We start from the raw sequence: 15195 nt of genomic DNA, 5'->3' as shown, positions 1-15195 counted from the left end.
TGCAGTATTGAAAAAAACTGGAAAAAATCAGAAAAAATGCTTCTATAGGCTAAAGTGGCAAGAATTAAGTGTGACCTCTCCTTGCACTTGAGCAATAGCAAGAACCTGGCTCTCGTAAACCTAAATGTAATGGAACCCTAATGTCATTGCTAACACCTGTAATGTCATTGCTAACACCTGTATTTGTCCTACTATTTCATGTAAATATGACTGCTGTGAAATTACAAGAAAATAGAGACGCACTAAACTGAGACAGAACAAAAGCTAGAAAAAACATAATTTATGTAAGAACTTACCTGAAAAAAATAATTTCTTTCATATTGGCAAGAGTCCATGACCTAGTGACGTATGGGATATACAATCCTACCAGGAGGGGCAAAGTTTCCCAAACCTCAAAATGCCTATAAATACACCCCTCACCACACCCACAATTCAGTTTAACGAATAGCCAAGTAGTGGGGTGATAGAAAAAGGAGTAGAAAGCATCAAAAAAGAACTGGGAAACCCTTCCTTCATACCTCTCATTGAGACCACTAGGAACTCTATCAGGCTTTTGGAGAATCATAAGGTGCAGATGTGTCTTCGGACTAATAGGCGCCTTTTTACCACAAAGGGAATAGACCAGACTTTCTTTTGGCAAGAAAATTAAGAAACCGTATGGCCCAATCGCGAATCCCTTATCTTTTCAGGGGGGGCTAAGATCACTAATCCAAAAGATATAGGGGAGGAGTTTGCCAGTTACTACTCACAACTTAAAACTTACGGGCGGCGCAGCCCCAGAATACGCCCTGTGGTGACTCTATCCGGAAGTTTTTGTCCAGACTGAGCCTCCCAAGTTTGTCATGGGAGCAGATAGAGACATTTGAGTCCCAATTTACAGTTGACGAAATTACCGCGGCGATCCTAAAGCTGAAAAATCGCAAAGCCCCTGGGCCAGATGGGTACACCTCTCTATAGGTCCTTTGTACACCAGATCTCTCCTGTCCTGGTGAGAGTGTTTAGGAAAGGCAGGTGTCATAGGCTCCTTCCCTGAGGAATTCTTGCAGGCCACAATCGTCACCCTGCCAAATAGCAGTCCCAATTTCAGGCCCATTTCTTTATTGAATGTTGACACTAAAGTGTACGCCAAGGTGCTAGCTAATCGAATGAATGCTATTATCCCTCAATTAATAGACCCCGACCAGGTCGGATTTATGTTGAGCCGGGAGGGCCCGGATAACACCAGGAGGCTCCTCAACATTTTCTTGGAGGCCAGTCAGCTCGGTCAACCTTGTGTAACTTTATCTCTCGATGCTGAGAAGGCCTTTGACCGAGTTGATTGGCTTTACCTGAGGGAGGTGTTGTTGACATTTGGCTTTCCCCAAAGTTTTTGTAATAAGATTATGGCTCTATATTCCTCCCCTTCGGCAAAAGTTAGTGGGATAGGTTTTTGCTCCTCTAGCTTCAAAATTTCTAATGGAACTCGGCAGGTTTGTCCCTCGTCTCCACTGCTCTTTGCCCTAGCGATAGAGCCACTTGCAGAAAGAATTAGGAGCTCTTCAGAGGTTGAGGGAGTCAGCATTTCAGGCAGCTTGCATAAAGTGTTTTTGTTCTCGGATGACTTAACTGTGGTTACCTCTAAACCTTTGTCTTCGCTCCCAGCCCTTTTTCTCATTTTAGAAGAGTTTGCAAAAGTTAGCTATTACAAGTTGAACTTTTCTAAAACAATCTCATATGCATTAAATATCCCGGCTACGGATGTTCAGAGGCTGAAAAGTCGATTTCCCTTCCAATGGTTTAATTTAAACAAAAAAAAAGGAACTGGAAATATAATTGTGCTTTATACAAAAAATCATAACCTAACAAGATGGGTCTCATGGACTCTTGCCAATTTGAAAGAAATGAATTGATCAGGTAAGTTCTTACATAAATTATGTTTTCTTTCATGTAATTGGCAAGAGTCTATGAGCTAGTGACATATGTGATATTAATACCCAATATGTGGTACTCCAGAGAAGAGTCACTAGAGAGGGAGAAATAAAATAAAAACAGCCATTTTCCGCTGAAAAAATTAAATCCATATCCAAAAAAATAAGTTTTTCTCATAATTGAAAAGAAAAAACTTAAACCATAAGCAGAGGAATCAAACTGAAACAGCTGCCTGAAAAACTTTTCTACCAAAAACTGCTTCCGAAGAGGCAAACACATAAAAATTTTAAAATGTAGTAAATGTATGCAAAGAAGACCAAGTTGCTGCTTTGCAAATCTGATCAACTGAAGCTTCATTCTTAAAGGATCACAAAGTGGAAACTGATCTAGTAGAATGAGCTGTGATTCTCTGAGGCAGGGCCTGACCCGTCTCCAAATAAGCCTGATGAATCAAAAGCTTTAACCAAGATGCCAAGGAAATGGCAGAAGCTTTCTGACCTTTCCTAGAACCAGAAAAAACAACAAATAGACTGGAAGTCTTCCTGAAATCTTTAGTAGCTTCAACATATTATTTCAAAGCTCTAATAACATCCAAAGAATGTAAGGATCTCTCCAAAGAATTCTTAGGATTAGGACACAAAGAGAGAACAACAATTTCCCAATTAATGTTGTTATAATTCACAACCTTAGGAAGAAAATTCAAATGAAGTCCGCAAAACTGCCTTATCCTGATGGAAAATCGGAAAAGACTCACAAGAAAGAGCAGATCATTCGGAAACTCTTCTAGCAGAAGAGATAGCCAAAAGGAACGACACTTTCCAAGAAAGTAGTTTAATATCCAAATAATGCATAGGCTCAAATGGAGGAGCCTGTAAAGCCTTCAAAACCAAATTAAGACTCCAAGGAGGAGAGATTGATTTAATGACAGGCTTGATACGGACCAAAGCCTGTATAAAACACAGAATATCAGGAAGCTTAGTAATCTTTCTGTGAAATAAAACAGAAAGAGCAGAGATTTGTCCCTTCAATGAACTTGCAGACAAATCTTTATCCAAACCATCCTGAAGAAACTGTAAAATTAAATAAAAGTCTTCCAAACTCGATAATAAATCTTCCTAGAAACAGATTTACGAGCCTGTAACATAGTGTTAATCACTGAGTCAGAGAAACCTCTATGACTAAGCACTAAGCGTTCAATTTCCATACCTTCAAATTTAAAGATTTGAGATCCTGATGGAAAAACGGACCTTGAGACAAAAGGTCTGGTCTTAAAGGAAGTGGCCAAGGTTGGCAATTGGACATCCGAACAAGATCCACATACCAAAACCTGTGAGGCCATGCTGGTACTACCAGAAACACAAACGATTGTTTCATGATGATCTTAGAGATCACTCTTGGAAGAACTAGAGGCGGGAAGATATAAGCAGGTTGGTAAAACCAAGCAACTGCCAACGCATCCACCGACTCCGATCCCTGGAACTGAACAAGTACCTGGGAAGTTTCTTGTTTAAATGGGAAGCCTTAGAGAGTATGGGTAAGAGAACCCAAGTAGGGGTATAGAATAGCTATTCTCGCGTCATGGCAGACGCAACCTTGTGCAAGGAAATCTGGCATCAACTAAGACGCCGGAAATGACGAATTTGCGTCACCGAACGTACCTTTGCGCCAAAAAAATTCTCGCGCCAAGAATGACTCAATAAATATCAGCATTTTGCGACCTCGCAAGCCTAATTTTGCCTGCGAAAATTAATGACAAAGCAGTCAATTTGAAAAAAAGACTATACCCCAGGTAAGAAAAAATAACTTCCTAAATATGTTTCCCAATTTTGAAACTGATAATCTACAAAAGAAAATATACATAAACCTGACTCATGGCAAATATAAGTACAATACATATATTTAAAACTTTATATTAATACATAAAGTGCCAAACCATAGCTGAGAGTGTCTAAAGTAATGAAAACATCCTTACCGAAAGACACCCATCCACTTATAGCAGATAGCCAAACTAGTACTGAAACAGTATTAGTAGAGGTAATGGAATATGAGAGTATATCGTCGATCTGAAAAGGGAGGTAGGAGATGAATCTCTACGACTGATAACAGAGAACCTTTGAAACGATTTCCAGTGAGGAAAACCATAGAATCAATAGGTGATACTCTCTTTCCATCCCTCTGACAAACACTGTTCTCTGAGAGGAATCGGGCTTCAAAATGCTGAGAAGCGCATATCACAGAAGAAAATCAAGCACAAACTTACTTCACCACCTCCATAGGGAGGCAAAGTTTGTAAAAACTGAATTGTGGGTGTGGTGAGGGGTGTATTTATAGGCATTTTGAGGTTTGGGAAACCTTGCCCCTCCTGGTAGGATTGTATATCCCATACATAACTAGCTCATGGACTCTTGCCAATTACATGAAAGAAACTTCCATGCTTGTCCATAAGGCCAATGCCACTCAGTGTGCAGTCTATTTTAGCACATTATGGCTTTCACAGAGAAAAAATATCCTGTAGCATATCAGTCTGACCCTGCCCATTGACAGTCCAGCGCTGAAATACCAGGCAATTCTCTGAACAAGAGAAAACAACAAACCCCAGACATACGTTTCGGCCTCTCTTGGGCCTCGTCAGTGAGGTGCAGTTGCATCTCTCTAGGGCATATGTGCAAGGAGTCCACGTCTGGTTTCCCCTTTTTACTCATAGGGAGACCTAAGAGTAATTTGCATAAAAACAAGAAAATAGAGAGACGCATTAAACTGAGACAGTACAAAAGCTAGAAAAACTTCCATGCTTGTCCACAAGGCCAGTGCCACTCAGTGTGCAGTCTCTTTTAGCGCATTTTCTTGTTTTTGTTGCTGTGAAATTACACCAGGTATGTGAAAGGTATGCTTGAGCATTTAATTCATTGGAAGCTTGCTAATAAGACCAACTTTCAATCACATCATTCCATTCAAAATGCCAAAGATCACAGAATTTGACAGACATAAAATCATACTTTTGCATCAGCAAGGCCACTCTGAAAGGGAAATCAGCAAACAAACTAGATACTCAAGATGTGGTTTTCAATCTGTTGGATTTGAAGAATCAGGAGAGGTCAAGGACAAAAAAAAAGGGATTGGAAAGCCAAAAAACTTTCAAAATCTGATGAGAAGTTTCTTAGAGTTTCTTCTTTGAGAGACCCGAAGAAGTCCAGCAAGGACCTGGCTCAGCATCTGGCAGCTTCATCGGTATGCCACGTTAACGCTTCTACCATCCGAAGAAGCTTGATCAGGAATGGTCTTTGTGGAAGGTTTTTTTCGGAAGGGGAACAGGGTGAAAAAGCTAAGATATGCTAAAGTTTACAAAGATCAGAATGAAGATCAGTGGAAAAGAGTATTATGGAGTGACAAATCCAAGTTTGAAATTTTGGGTCCAATTGTTGACAATATGTGAGAAGAAGAGTTGGAGAGAAATGGAAAAATGAGTGTTTGCGGCCTTCAGTGAAACATGGTGAAGGGTCTGTCCTGGTTTGGGGCTGCATTTCTGGTGTTTGGGATTTCATGGGATCATGAATGCTGAAAAGTACAGACAGGTTTTAATTCATCATGCCATTCCTTCTGGAAAGCGCCTAATCAGTGGCGTCACTAGGGGGGGGCGGGCCGCACCCGGGTAACACCCTCCAGGGGGTGACACCAAAAAAAATTTTTTTTTTTTTTTTTTTTTTTTAATTTTATTGAAATTCAAAGAAATACAATGTTGAGATGCATAGATTTTTTTTATAAGAGGGGCTGGCATTTATTTGTGAACATTGGTGGGACTGGGGAAGTTGTAGACACACAATTTTTTTGCCCCTTGAGCCAGTGCTGCAATTTCAACAAATAGTTTTCCCGGCTGCTTTTGCTTGTTTGTACTTTGCTTCTCCACTGCCCAATTTCGCTATGAATGTTGTGGGCATGCCGTGGGGCTTGCAAAGTTGCGCTGCTAGCCTAAACCTGCCTGCCTATCTGTGCTCACTGCTCAGTGACATGTGGAGCAGTGGAGTCACTCACTGCTGTGCTGTCTCTCTAAACGGGAACTGGCAAATCATGAGGGGATGCCTGGCACCTGACCGCATGACTGTTTGACACTGTCTTTAAAGTGAAGGAGCCACGTATGATGCCCACCAGACCATTACGGTTACGGTACACTAAGTGCACACTGAACAGGTAGGAGGGCGGGCGGGGGTCTGGGGGTGGGCAGAGTGCAGAGGTGATTGGCCATAAGAAGCGGTAGGCACGCGGCCCAGGGCTGTGTACTGACAGGCTTGGAACAGAGTCAGAGAGCAGAATTTTCATAGTTTGCGCCTAAACCTTTTCTTTAGTGATTTATTTTTAGAGTGCTCTGTTTATCTTTCATTTGATGCTCTGCTGAGCCAGGGAGCAGCTCTAGGCATGCGCTTTATAATTAATGCAGTGCAGTTTACATATTTTGTAAGTGTGTGTCTGAGTTTTTGTGTGTGTGTGTGTGTCTCAGTGTTTTTGTGTGTGTGTTTTTGTGTGTGTGTCTGAGTGTGTTTCCGAGTGTTTGTGTGTGCATCTGAGTATGTTTTTAAGTGTGTCTGAGTGTTTGTATGTGTGTTTGCCTGTGTTTTTGTGTGTGTCTGCTTTCTGGGGGGGGGGGGTGACACCATAACTTACCGCACCGGGTGACACCAACCCTAGTGACGCCACTGCGCCTAATTGGGAATGGTTTTATTTTTCAGCATGATAACGATCCCAAGCACACTCCTAATGCAGTGAAATCATATTTGGAGAGAAAAACAGCTGAAAAAACACTGACAGTCATTGATTGGCCTCCACAGAGTCCAGACCTAAATATTATAGATCACCTGGACAGAGGAAGAACTAAAAGAAATCTTAAATCTAATTAAGAATGCTGGGAAGTGCAAAAAGAAGCCTGGTATAATATACCAGAAGATTTCTTCAGAAAACTTCAGGACAGTCTCCCCAAAGGAGTTTAAGATGTGCTTAGTGACAAGGGAGGTCACACTAATGACTGACTTTCTGCCTGAAGAAGCCATTTTGTTCTGTTTTTTTTATATTTTGTGTACATATTTCCTGTCATTTCTGTTTGTATCTTAATAAAGAGACCGAAAAATAAATATGGATGGTTATTAAAGCTGCTAAAACAACAAATCTAATGGTGGCCTTTTGCACAGTACTGTGTGTGTGTGTAATGTAATATACGTTTTGTTTTAAAATGCTTATGTGATACTCTTTTATGTTGAATTGAATGTCCTTTTAAATATCCTATCACTATTTCCTTATCCAAATTATTCACATATAAGGCTATAAAATAAAACACTATCCAAAACAAAAGACTGATTTTTTAATATATTAGTGATTATACTTTGAGTACTGGTTACCTTTTTCTAAACACCTATTTTATAGATAAAACATATGTATTTTTAAAGAAAAACTATCAATTCCAAAACATAATTCAACTTTTAAAGATGCCAAATCTTGTCTCTTGTTCATATTATAACAGTAATCTTTAAGAGCTTTGATTTTAGGTCACACTTTTTCTGTCTCTTTAAGGAGACAGAGGATACTAGGTTGTCAAGTTTATGGTAGTTTCTAGGAATTCCTGATAATGCAAGGAATGTGGCCAGCACCCTCAGAACTGTATCGTTTTCATGTTTGTGATCATGATATTGAGGTCAGAGAGATGGGTTCACAATTCCAAACTTAGGCCTAGATTTGGAGTTCGGCGGTAAAAGGGTTGTTAACGCTCCGCGGGCTTTTTTCTGGCCGCACCATAAAATTAACTCTGGTATAGAGAGTTCAAACAAATGCTGCGTTAGGCTCCAAAAAAGGAGCGTAGAGAATTTTTACCGCAAATGCAACTCTCGATACCAGAGTTGCTTACGGACGCGGCCGGCCTCAAAAACGTGCTCGTGCACGATTCTCCCATAGGAAACAATGGGACTGTTTGAGCTGAAAAAAAACCTAACACCTGCAAAAAAGCAGCGTTCAGCTCCTAACGCAGCCCCATTGTTTCCTATGGGGAAACACTTCCTACGTCTGCACCTAACACCCTAACATGTACCCCGAGTCTAAACACCCCTACCCTTACACTTATTAACCCCTAATCTGCCGCCCCCGCTATCGCTGACCCCTGCATATTTTTTTTAACCCCTAATCTGCCGCTCCGTAAACCGCCGCAACCTACGTTCTCCCTATGTACCCCTAATCTGCTACCCCTAACACCGCCGACCCCTATATTATATTTATTAACCCCTAACCTGCCCCCCACAACGTCGCCGACACCTGCCTACACTTATTAACCCCTAATCTGCCGAGCGGACCTGAGCGCTACTATAATAAAGTTATTAACCCCTAATCCGCCTCACTAACCCTATCATAAATAGTATTAACCCCTAATCTGCCCTCCCTAACATCGCCGACACCTAACTTCAATTATTAACCCCTAATCTTCCGATCGGAGCTCACCGCTATTCTAATAAATGGATTAACCCCTAAAGCTAAGTCTAACCCTAACACTAACACCCCCCTAAGTTAAATATAATATTTATCTAACGAAATAAATTAACTCTTATTAAATAACTTATTCCTATTTAAAGCTAAATACTTACCTGTAAAATAAATCCTAATATAGCTACAATATAAATTATAATTATATTATAGCTATTTTAGGATTAATATTTATTTTACAGGCAACTTTGTAATTATTTTAACCAGGTACAATAGCTATTAAATAGTTAAGAACTATTTAATAGTTACCTAGTTAAAATAATAACAAATTTACCTGTAAAATAAATCCTAACCTAAGTTATAATTAAACCTAACACTACCCTATCAATAAAATAATTAAATAAACTACCTACAATTACCTACAATTAACCTAACACTACACTATCAATAAATTAATTAAACACAATTCCTACAAATAAATACAATTAAATAAACTAGCTAAAGTACAAAAAATAAAAAAGAACTAAGTTACAGAAAATAAAAAAATATTTACAAACATAAGAAAAATATTACAACAATTTTAAACTAATTACACCTACTATAAACCCCCTAATAAAATAACAAAGCCCCCCAAAATAAAAAATTCCCTACCCTATTCTAAATTAAAAAAGTTACAAGCTCTTTTACCTTACCAGCCCTGAACAGGGCCCTTTGCGGGGCATGCCCCAAGAATTTCAGCTCTTTTGCCTGTAAAAAAAAACATACAATACCCCCCCCCCCAACATTACAACCCACCACCCACATACCCCTAATCTAACCCAAACCCCCCTTAAATAAACCTAACACTAAGCCCCTGAAGATCTTCCTACCTTGTCTTCACCATCCAGGTATCACCGATCCGTCCTGGCTCCAAGATATTCATCCAACCCAAGCGGGGGTTGGCGATCCATAATCCGGTCCAGAAGAGGCTCCAAAGTCTTCCTCCTATCCGGCAAGAAGAGGACATCCGGACCGGCAAACATCTTCTCCAAGCGGCATCTTCGATCTTCTTCCATCCGGAGCGAAGCGGCAGGATCCTGAAGACATCCAGCGCGGAACATCCATCCGGACCGACGACTGAACGACGAATGACTGTTCCTTTAAGGGACGTCATCCAAGATGGCGTCCCTCGAATTCCGATTGGCTGATAGGATTCTATCAGCCAATCGGAATTAAGGTAGGAATTTTCTGATTGGCTGATGGAATCAGCCAATCAGAATCTAGTTCAATCCGATTGGCCGATCCAATCAGCCAATCAGATTGAGCTCGCATTCTATTGGCTGATCGGAACAGCCAATAGAATGCGAGCTCAATCTGATTGGCTGATTGGATCAGCCAATCGGATTGAACTTGATTCTGATTGGCTGATTCCATCAGCCAATCAGAAAATTCCTACCTTAATTCCGATTGGCTGATAGAATCCTATCAGCCAATCGGAATTCGAGGGACGCCATCTTGGATGACGTCCCTTAAAGGAACAGTCATTCGTCGTTCAGTCGTCGGTCCGGATGGATGTTCCGCGCTGGATGTCTTCAGGATCCTGCCGCTTCGCTCCGGATGGAAGAAGATCGAAGATGCCGCTTGGAGAAGATGTTTGCCGGTCCGGATGTCCTCTTCTTGCCGGATAGGAGGAAGACTTTGGAGCCTCTTCTGGACCGGATTATGGATCGCCAACCCCCGCTGGGTTGGATGAAGATCTTGGAGCCAGGACGGATCGGTGATACCTGGATGGTGAAGACAAGGTAGGAAGATCTTCAGGGGCTTAGTGTTAGGTTTATTTAAGGGGGGTTTGGGTTAGATTAGGGGTATGTGGGTGGTGGGTTGTAATGTTGGGGGGGGGGGTATTGTATGTTTTTTTTTACAGGCAAAAGAGCTGAAATTCTTGGGGCATGCCCCGCAAAGGGCCCTGTTCAGGGCTGGTAAGGTAAAAGAGCTTGTAACTTTTTTAATTTAGAATAGGGTAGGGAATTTTTTATTTTGGGGGGCTTTGTTATTTTATTAGGGGGCTTAGAGTAGGTGTAATTAGTTTAAAATTGTTGTAATATTTTTCTTATGTTTGTAAATATTTTTTTATTTTCTGTAACTTAGTTCTTTTTTATTTTTTGTACTTTAGCTAGTTTATTTAATTGTATTTATTTGTAGGAATTGTGTTTAATTAATTTATTGATAGTGTAGTGTTAGGTTAATTGTAGGTAATTGTAGGTAGTTTATTTAATTATTTTATTGATAGGGTAGTGTTAGGTTTAATTATAACTTAGGTTAGGATTTATTTTACAGGTAATTTTGTAATTATTTTAACTAGGTAACTATTAAATAGTTCTTAACTATTTAATAGCTATTGTACCTGGTTAAAATAATTACAAAGTTGCCTGTAAAATAAATATTAATCCTAAAATAGCTATAATATAATTATAATTTATATTGTAGCTATATTAGGATTTATTTTACAGGTAAGTATTTAGCTTTAAATAGGAATAAGTTATTTAATAAGAGTTAATTTATTTCGTTAGATAAAAATTATATTTAACTTAGGGGGGTGTTAGTGTTAGGGTTAGACTTAGCTTTAGGGGTTAATACATTTATTAGAATAGCGGTGAGCTCCGGTCGGCAGATTAGGGGTTAATAATTGAAGTTAGGTGTCGGCGATGTTAGGGAGGGCAGATTAGGGGTTAATACTATTTATGATAGGGTTAGTGAGGCGGATTAGGGGTTAATAACTTTATTATAGTAGCGCTCAGGTCCGCTCGGCAGATTAGGGGTTAATAAGTGTAGGCAGGTGTCGGCGACGTTGAGGGGGGCAGATTAGGGGTTAATAAATATAATATAGGGGTCGGCGATGTTAGGGGCAGCAGATTAGGGGTACATAGGGATAACGTAGGTGGCGGCGATTTGCGGTCGGAAGATTAGGGGTTAATTATTTTAAGTAGCTGGCGGCGACGTTGTGGGGGGCAAGTTAGGGGTTAATAAATGTAATACAGGGGTCGGCGGGGTTAGGGGCAGCAGATTAGGGGTACATAAATATAACGTAGGTGGCGGTCGGCAGATTAGGGGTTAAAAATTTTAATCGAGTGGCGGCGGTGTGGGGGGACCTCGGTTTAGGGGTACATAGGTAGTTTATGGGTGTTAGTGTACTTTAGGGTACAGTAGTTAAGAGCTTTATGAACCGGCGTTAGCCAGAAAGCTCTTAACTCCTGCTCTTTTCAGGCGGCTGGAGTTTTGTCGTTAGAGCTCTAACGCTCACTTCAGAAACGACTCTAAATACCAGCGTTAGAAAGATCCCATTGAAAATATAGGCTACGCAAATGGCGTAGGGGGATCTGCGGTATGGAAAAGTCGCGGCTGAAAAGTGAGCGTTAGACCCTTTAATCACTGACTCCAAATACCAGCGGGCGGCCAAAACCAGCGTTAGGAGCCTCTAACGCTGGTTTTGACGGCTACCGCCGAACTCCAAATCTAGGCCATAGTTTCCAGCTAAACAACCAGCTGTGTTTTGTATTCTATCCTTCAATGATACTTGTGAAATCACCAATAGTGTGGAACCATTTGACATAATTGAAAATCAGTAGTTACTACTGAAAAAAATTATACAGGGTCACTACTAAAGGATCCATGATAACTAAACATAGGAAAGCCCAATGTATATGGTTTATACCTAGCCCCCAATAGATTAGATAAACTATTACATCTAAACAATGTTTTTCATACATTGCTTCCTGTGTTCTTTTTTAGATCACCTTCCACACAGACCTCCAAGAACACCTTCTGATGTCCCACTACAGAATACCCCTACCATAGAATTGCTGCACCGCTCCCGGTCACCCATCTCCTCTAACCACCATGCTTCCCCTGACCCAGAACCTCGACCACTGCGTTCCCCTTTGGACAACAACCTCAGACGACCCTCCCCCGCTGAGCGCTTACATCGCCTGCAAAGTGACAACAACCATCATACTCAAGATCCTTACCCATTGTCTGTTTCTCCTGCTGAAGCTAATCACTGCCCAGCTGAGCCCCTTCCCAAACCAGGCAGCCCAAGACAGGAGACTCCAAGGGTCATCCAGCTAATGCCTAGTCCTATCATGCACCCATTATTGCTCAATACAAGACATCCTGTGGAGTTCAAGCAACCACGGCTGACAGCAGAAGATGGACAACCAAGGGAGGGAAAGCCTATGAATCTATCTCACCGTGAGGATATGGCATATATAAATCATATTATGGTGTCTGTGTCATCTCCCGAAGAACAAGCCATGCCAATAGGCAGAATAGCTGGTATGTGCATAGCTTTCTCTGTTTGCCTTCATTGTGCTTATATGAAAGAATCTGGAAAAGGCATGAATTCTATGTGTTTAATCCATGCCAAAATTAGAGCAAAATAAAGCAGTCATTGAAAGTATATTTAAATGTATGTATCAATAGCAGGGCTCAAAATTTCCACTTGCCTACTCTTGGGCAGGGTCGGCTCCAGAACAAATGAAATGGGGGGCATTTTTTTTTCACGAGGGGGCACGCATTTACAAAGCATGTCTGAGAGTCAAAATAAGAGCAGACCTACATATTCTGCAGACAAAGTGTAGCTTCTGGCTGGCTTATCCCCCACTATTAACATTTGGAGAATATGTGCTAAATCACAAGGTAAAAGAATGAAGTCTAAATCCTATGCAGTGCACTAAAACAGAACCATTAAACTTGAGACCCCCAGTGCAATAGCTCCTTAAAAACAATTCACCCCTTAATCACCATGATCCAAAACCCTTAAACTCATTCTTAAATCTCAATCATGTCCCCTAAACAGCCATGCACCCCAAACCCCCCAATGCAATTTCCCCAATGCAATTAACCCCTTTGTTTGCAATAGCAGTGAGGATACTAGGTTTTCAGGTACTGGTAATTTTGTAGATTAGATTTAGCTATATCTGTTTTGCAATAACTAACGGATATCAGGATACTTAATACAACCTACAGTTGTGCTCATAAGTTTACATACCCTGGCAGAATTTATGATTTCTTGGCCATTTTTCAGAGAATATGAATGTTAAAACAAAAATTTTCTTTCACTCATGGTTAGTGTTTGGCTGAAGCCATTTATTATCAATCAATTGTGTTTACTCTTTTTAAATCTTGACAACAGAATCTACCCAAATGACCCTGATCAAAAGTTTACATACCCTGGTGATTTTGGCCTTATAACATGCACACAAGTTGACACAAAGGGGTTTGAATGGCTATTAAAGGTAACCATCGTCACCTGTGATCTGTTTGCTTGTAATTAGTGTGTGTGTATAAAAGGTCAATGAGTTTCTGGACTCCTGACAGACCCTTGCATCTTTCATCCAGTGCTGCACTGACGTTTCTGGATTCTGAGTCATGGGGATAGAAAAAGAATTGTCAAAGGATCTGTGGGGAAAAAGGTACTTGAACTGTATAAAACAGGAAAAGGGATATAAAAAGATATCCAAGGAATTGAGAATGCAAATCAGCAATGTTCAAACTCTAATCAAGAAGTAGAAAATGAGGCCTTCTGTTTGATAACATACTGCATTCATCTTGCCATCAATTCTGACCAAATTTCCTGTGCCTTTGTAGCTCACACATCCCCAAAACATCAGCGATCCACCTTCGTGTTTCACAGTAGGAATGGTGTACCTTTCATCATAGGCCTTGTTGACTCCTCTCCAAATGTAGCATTTATGGTTGTGGCCAAAAAGCTAAATTTTCGTCTCATCACTCCAAATGACTTTGTGCCAGAGGGTTTGAGGTTTGTCTCTGTGCTGTTTGGCGTATTGTAAGTGGGATACTTGGTGGCATTTGCATAGTAATGGCTTTCTTATGGCGACTCGACCATGCAGCCCATCTTTCTTCAAGTGCCTTCTTATTGTGCATCTTGAAACAGCCACACCACATGTCCTGTATTTCACCTGAAGTTATTTGTGGGTTTGTCTTTGCATCCCAAACAATTTTCCTGGCAGTTGTGGCTGAAATTTTAGTTGGTCTACCTGACCGTGGTTTGGTTTCAACAGAACCCCTCATTTTCTACGTCTTTATTAGAGTTTGAACTCTGCTGATTTGCATTCTCAATTCCTTGGATATCTTTTTATATCCCTTTCCTGTTTTATACAGTTCAACTACCTTTTCCCGCAGATCCTTTGACAATTCTTTTGCTTTCTCCATGACTCAGAATCCAGAATCGTCAGTGCAGCACTGGATGAAAGATGCAAGGGTCTGTCATGAGTCCAGAAACTCATTGACCTTTTATACACACACACTATTTACAAGAAAACAGATAATAGCCTTTCAAACCCCTTTGTGTCAACTTGTGTGCATGTTATCAGGCCAAAATCTCCAGGGTATGTAAACTTTTGATCAGGGTCATTTGGGTAGTTTCTGTTGTCATTATGATTTAAAAAGAGTAAACACAGTTGAGGCTTCAGCCAAACACTAACCATGAGTGAAAGAAACGTTTTTGTGTTATCATTCATATTCTCTGAAAAATGGCCAAGAAATCATAAATTCTGCCAGGGTATGTAAACTTATGAGCACACCTGTATGTACTGTGAACCTATAAGAATATGATTGTATCATATAAATATATATACTGTGTATATATATATATATATATATATATATATATATATATATATATATATATATATATATATATATATATATATATATTAGGGCTGTCAAAAATAATCGTCACACCGATGCATCACGATGCAGCAGTGAACGATTCTGCATCGATGCAGTGAAGGATCTTAATCGATTCCGGGTCAGTGACGTCATGGGCAGGGGATT

The 15195-nt window shown here is 40.3% G+C and overlaps 1 protein-coding gene across 4 annotated transcripts in view; it reads left to right on the top strand.

Moving 5' to 3' along the window:
• ETV6 (ETS variant transcription factor 6) overlaps window positions 1-15195 on the top strand; it is a 185415-nt gene that overhangs the window by 153810 nt on the left and 16410 nt on the right. For all 4 annotated transcript variants that reach the window (XM_053718919.1, XM_053718918.1, XM_053718920.1 and 1 more), the window contains one exon: window positions 12130-12672. In XM_053718919.1, coding sequence (XP_053574894.1) covers window positions 12130-12672 — 543 coding nt within the window. The remainder of the gene's footprint in view (window positions 1-12129; window positions 12673-15195) is intronic.

This window comes from Bombina bombina, chromosome 6 (assembly GCF_027579735.1).
Source record: "Bombina bombina isolate aBomBom1 chromosome 6, aBomBom1.pri, whole genome shotgun sequence".
Lineage (NCBI taxonomy): Eukaryota > Metazoa > Chordata > Amphibia > Anura > Bombinatoridae > Bombina > Bombina bombina.
Note: the sequence above shows the minus strand (reverse complement) of the source record. Positions and strands in the feature narration are given on the sequence as shown.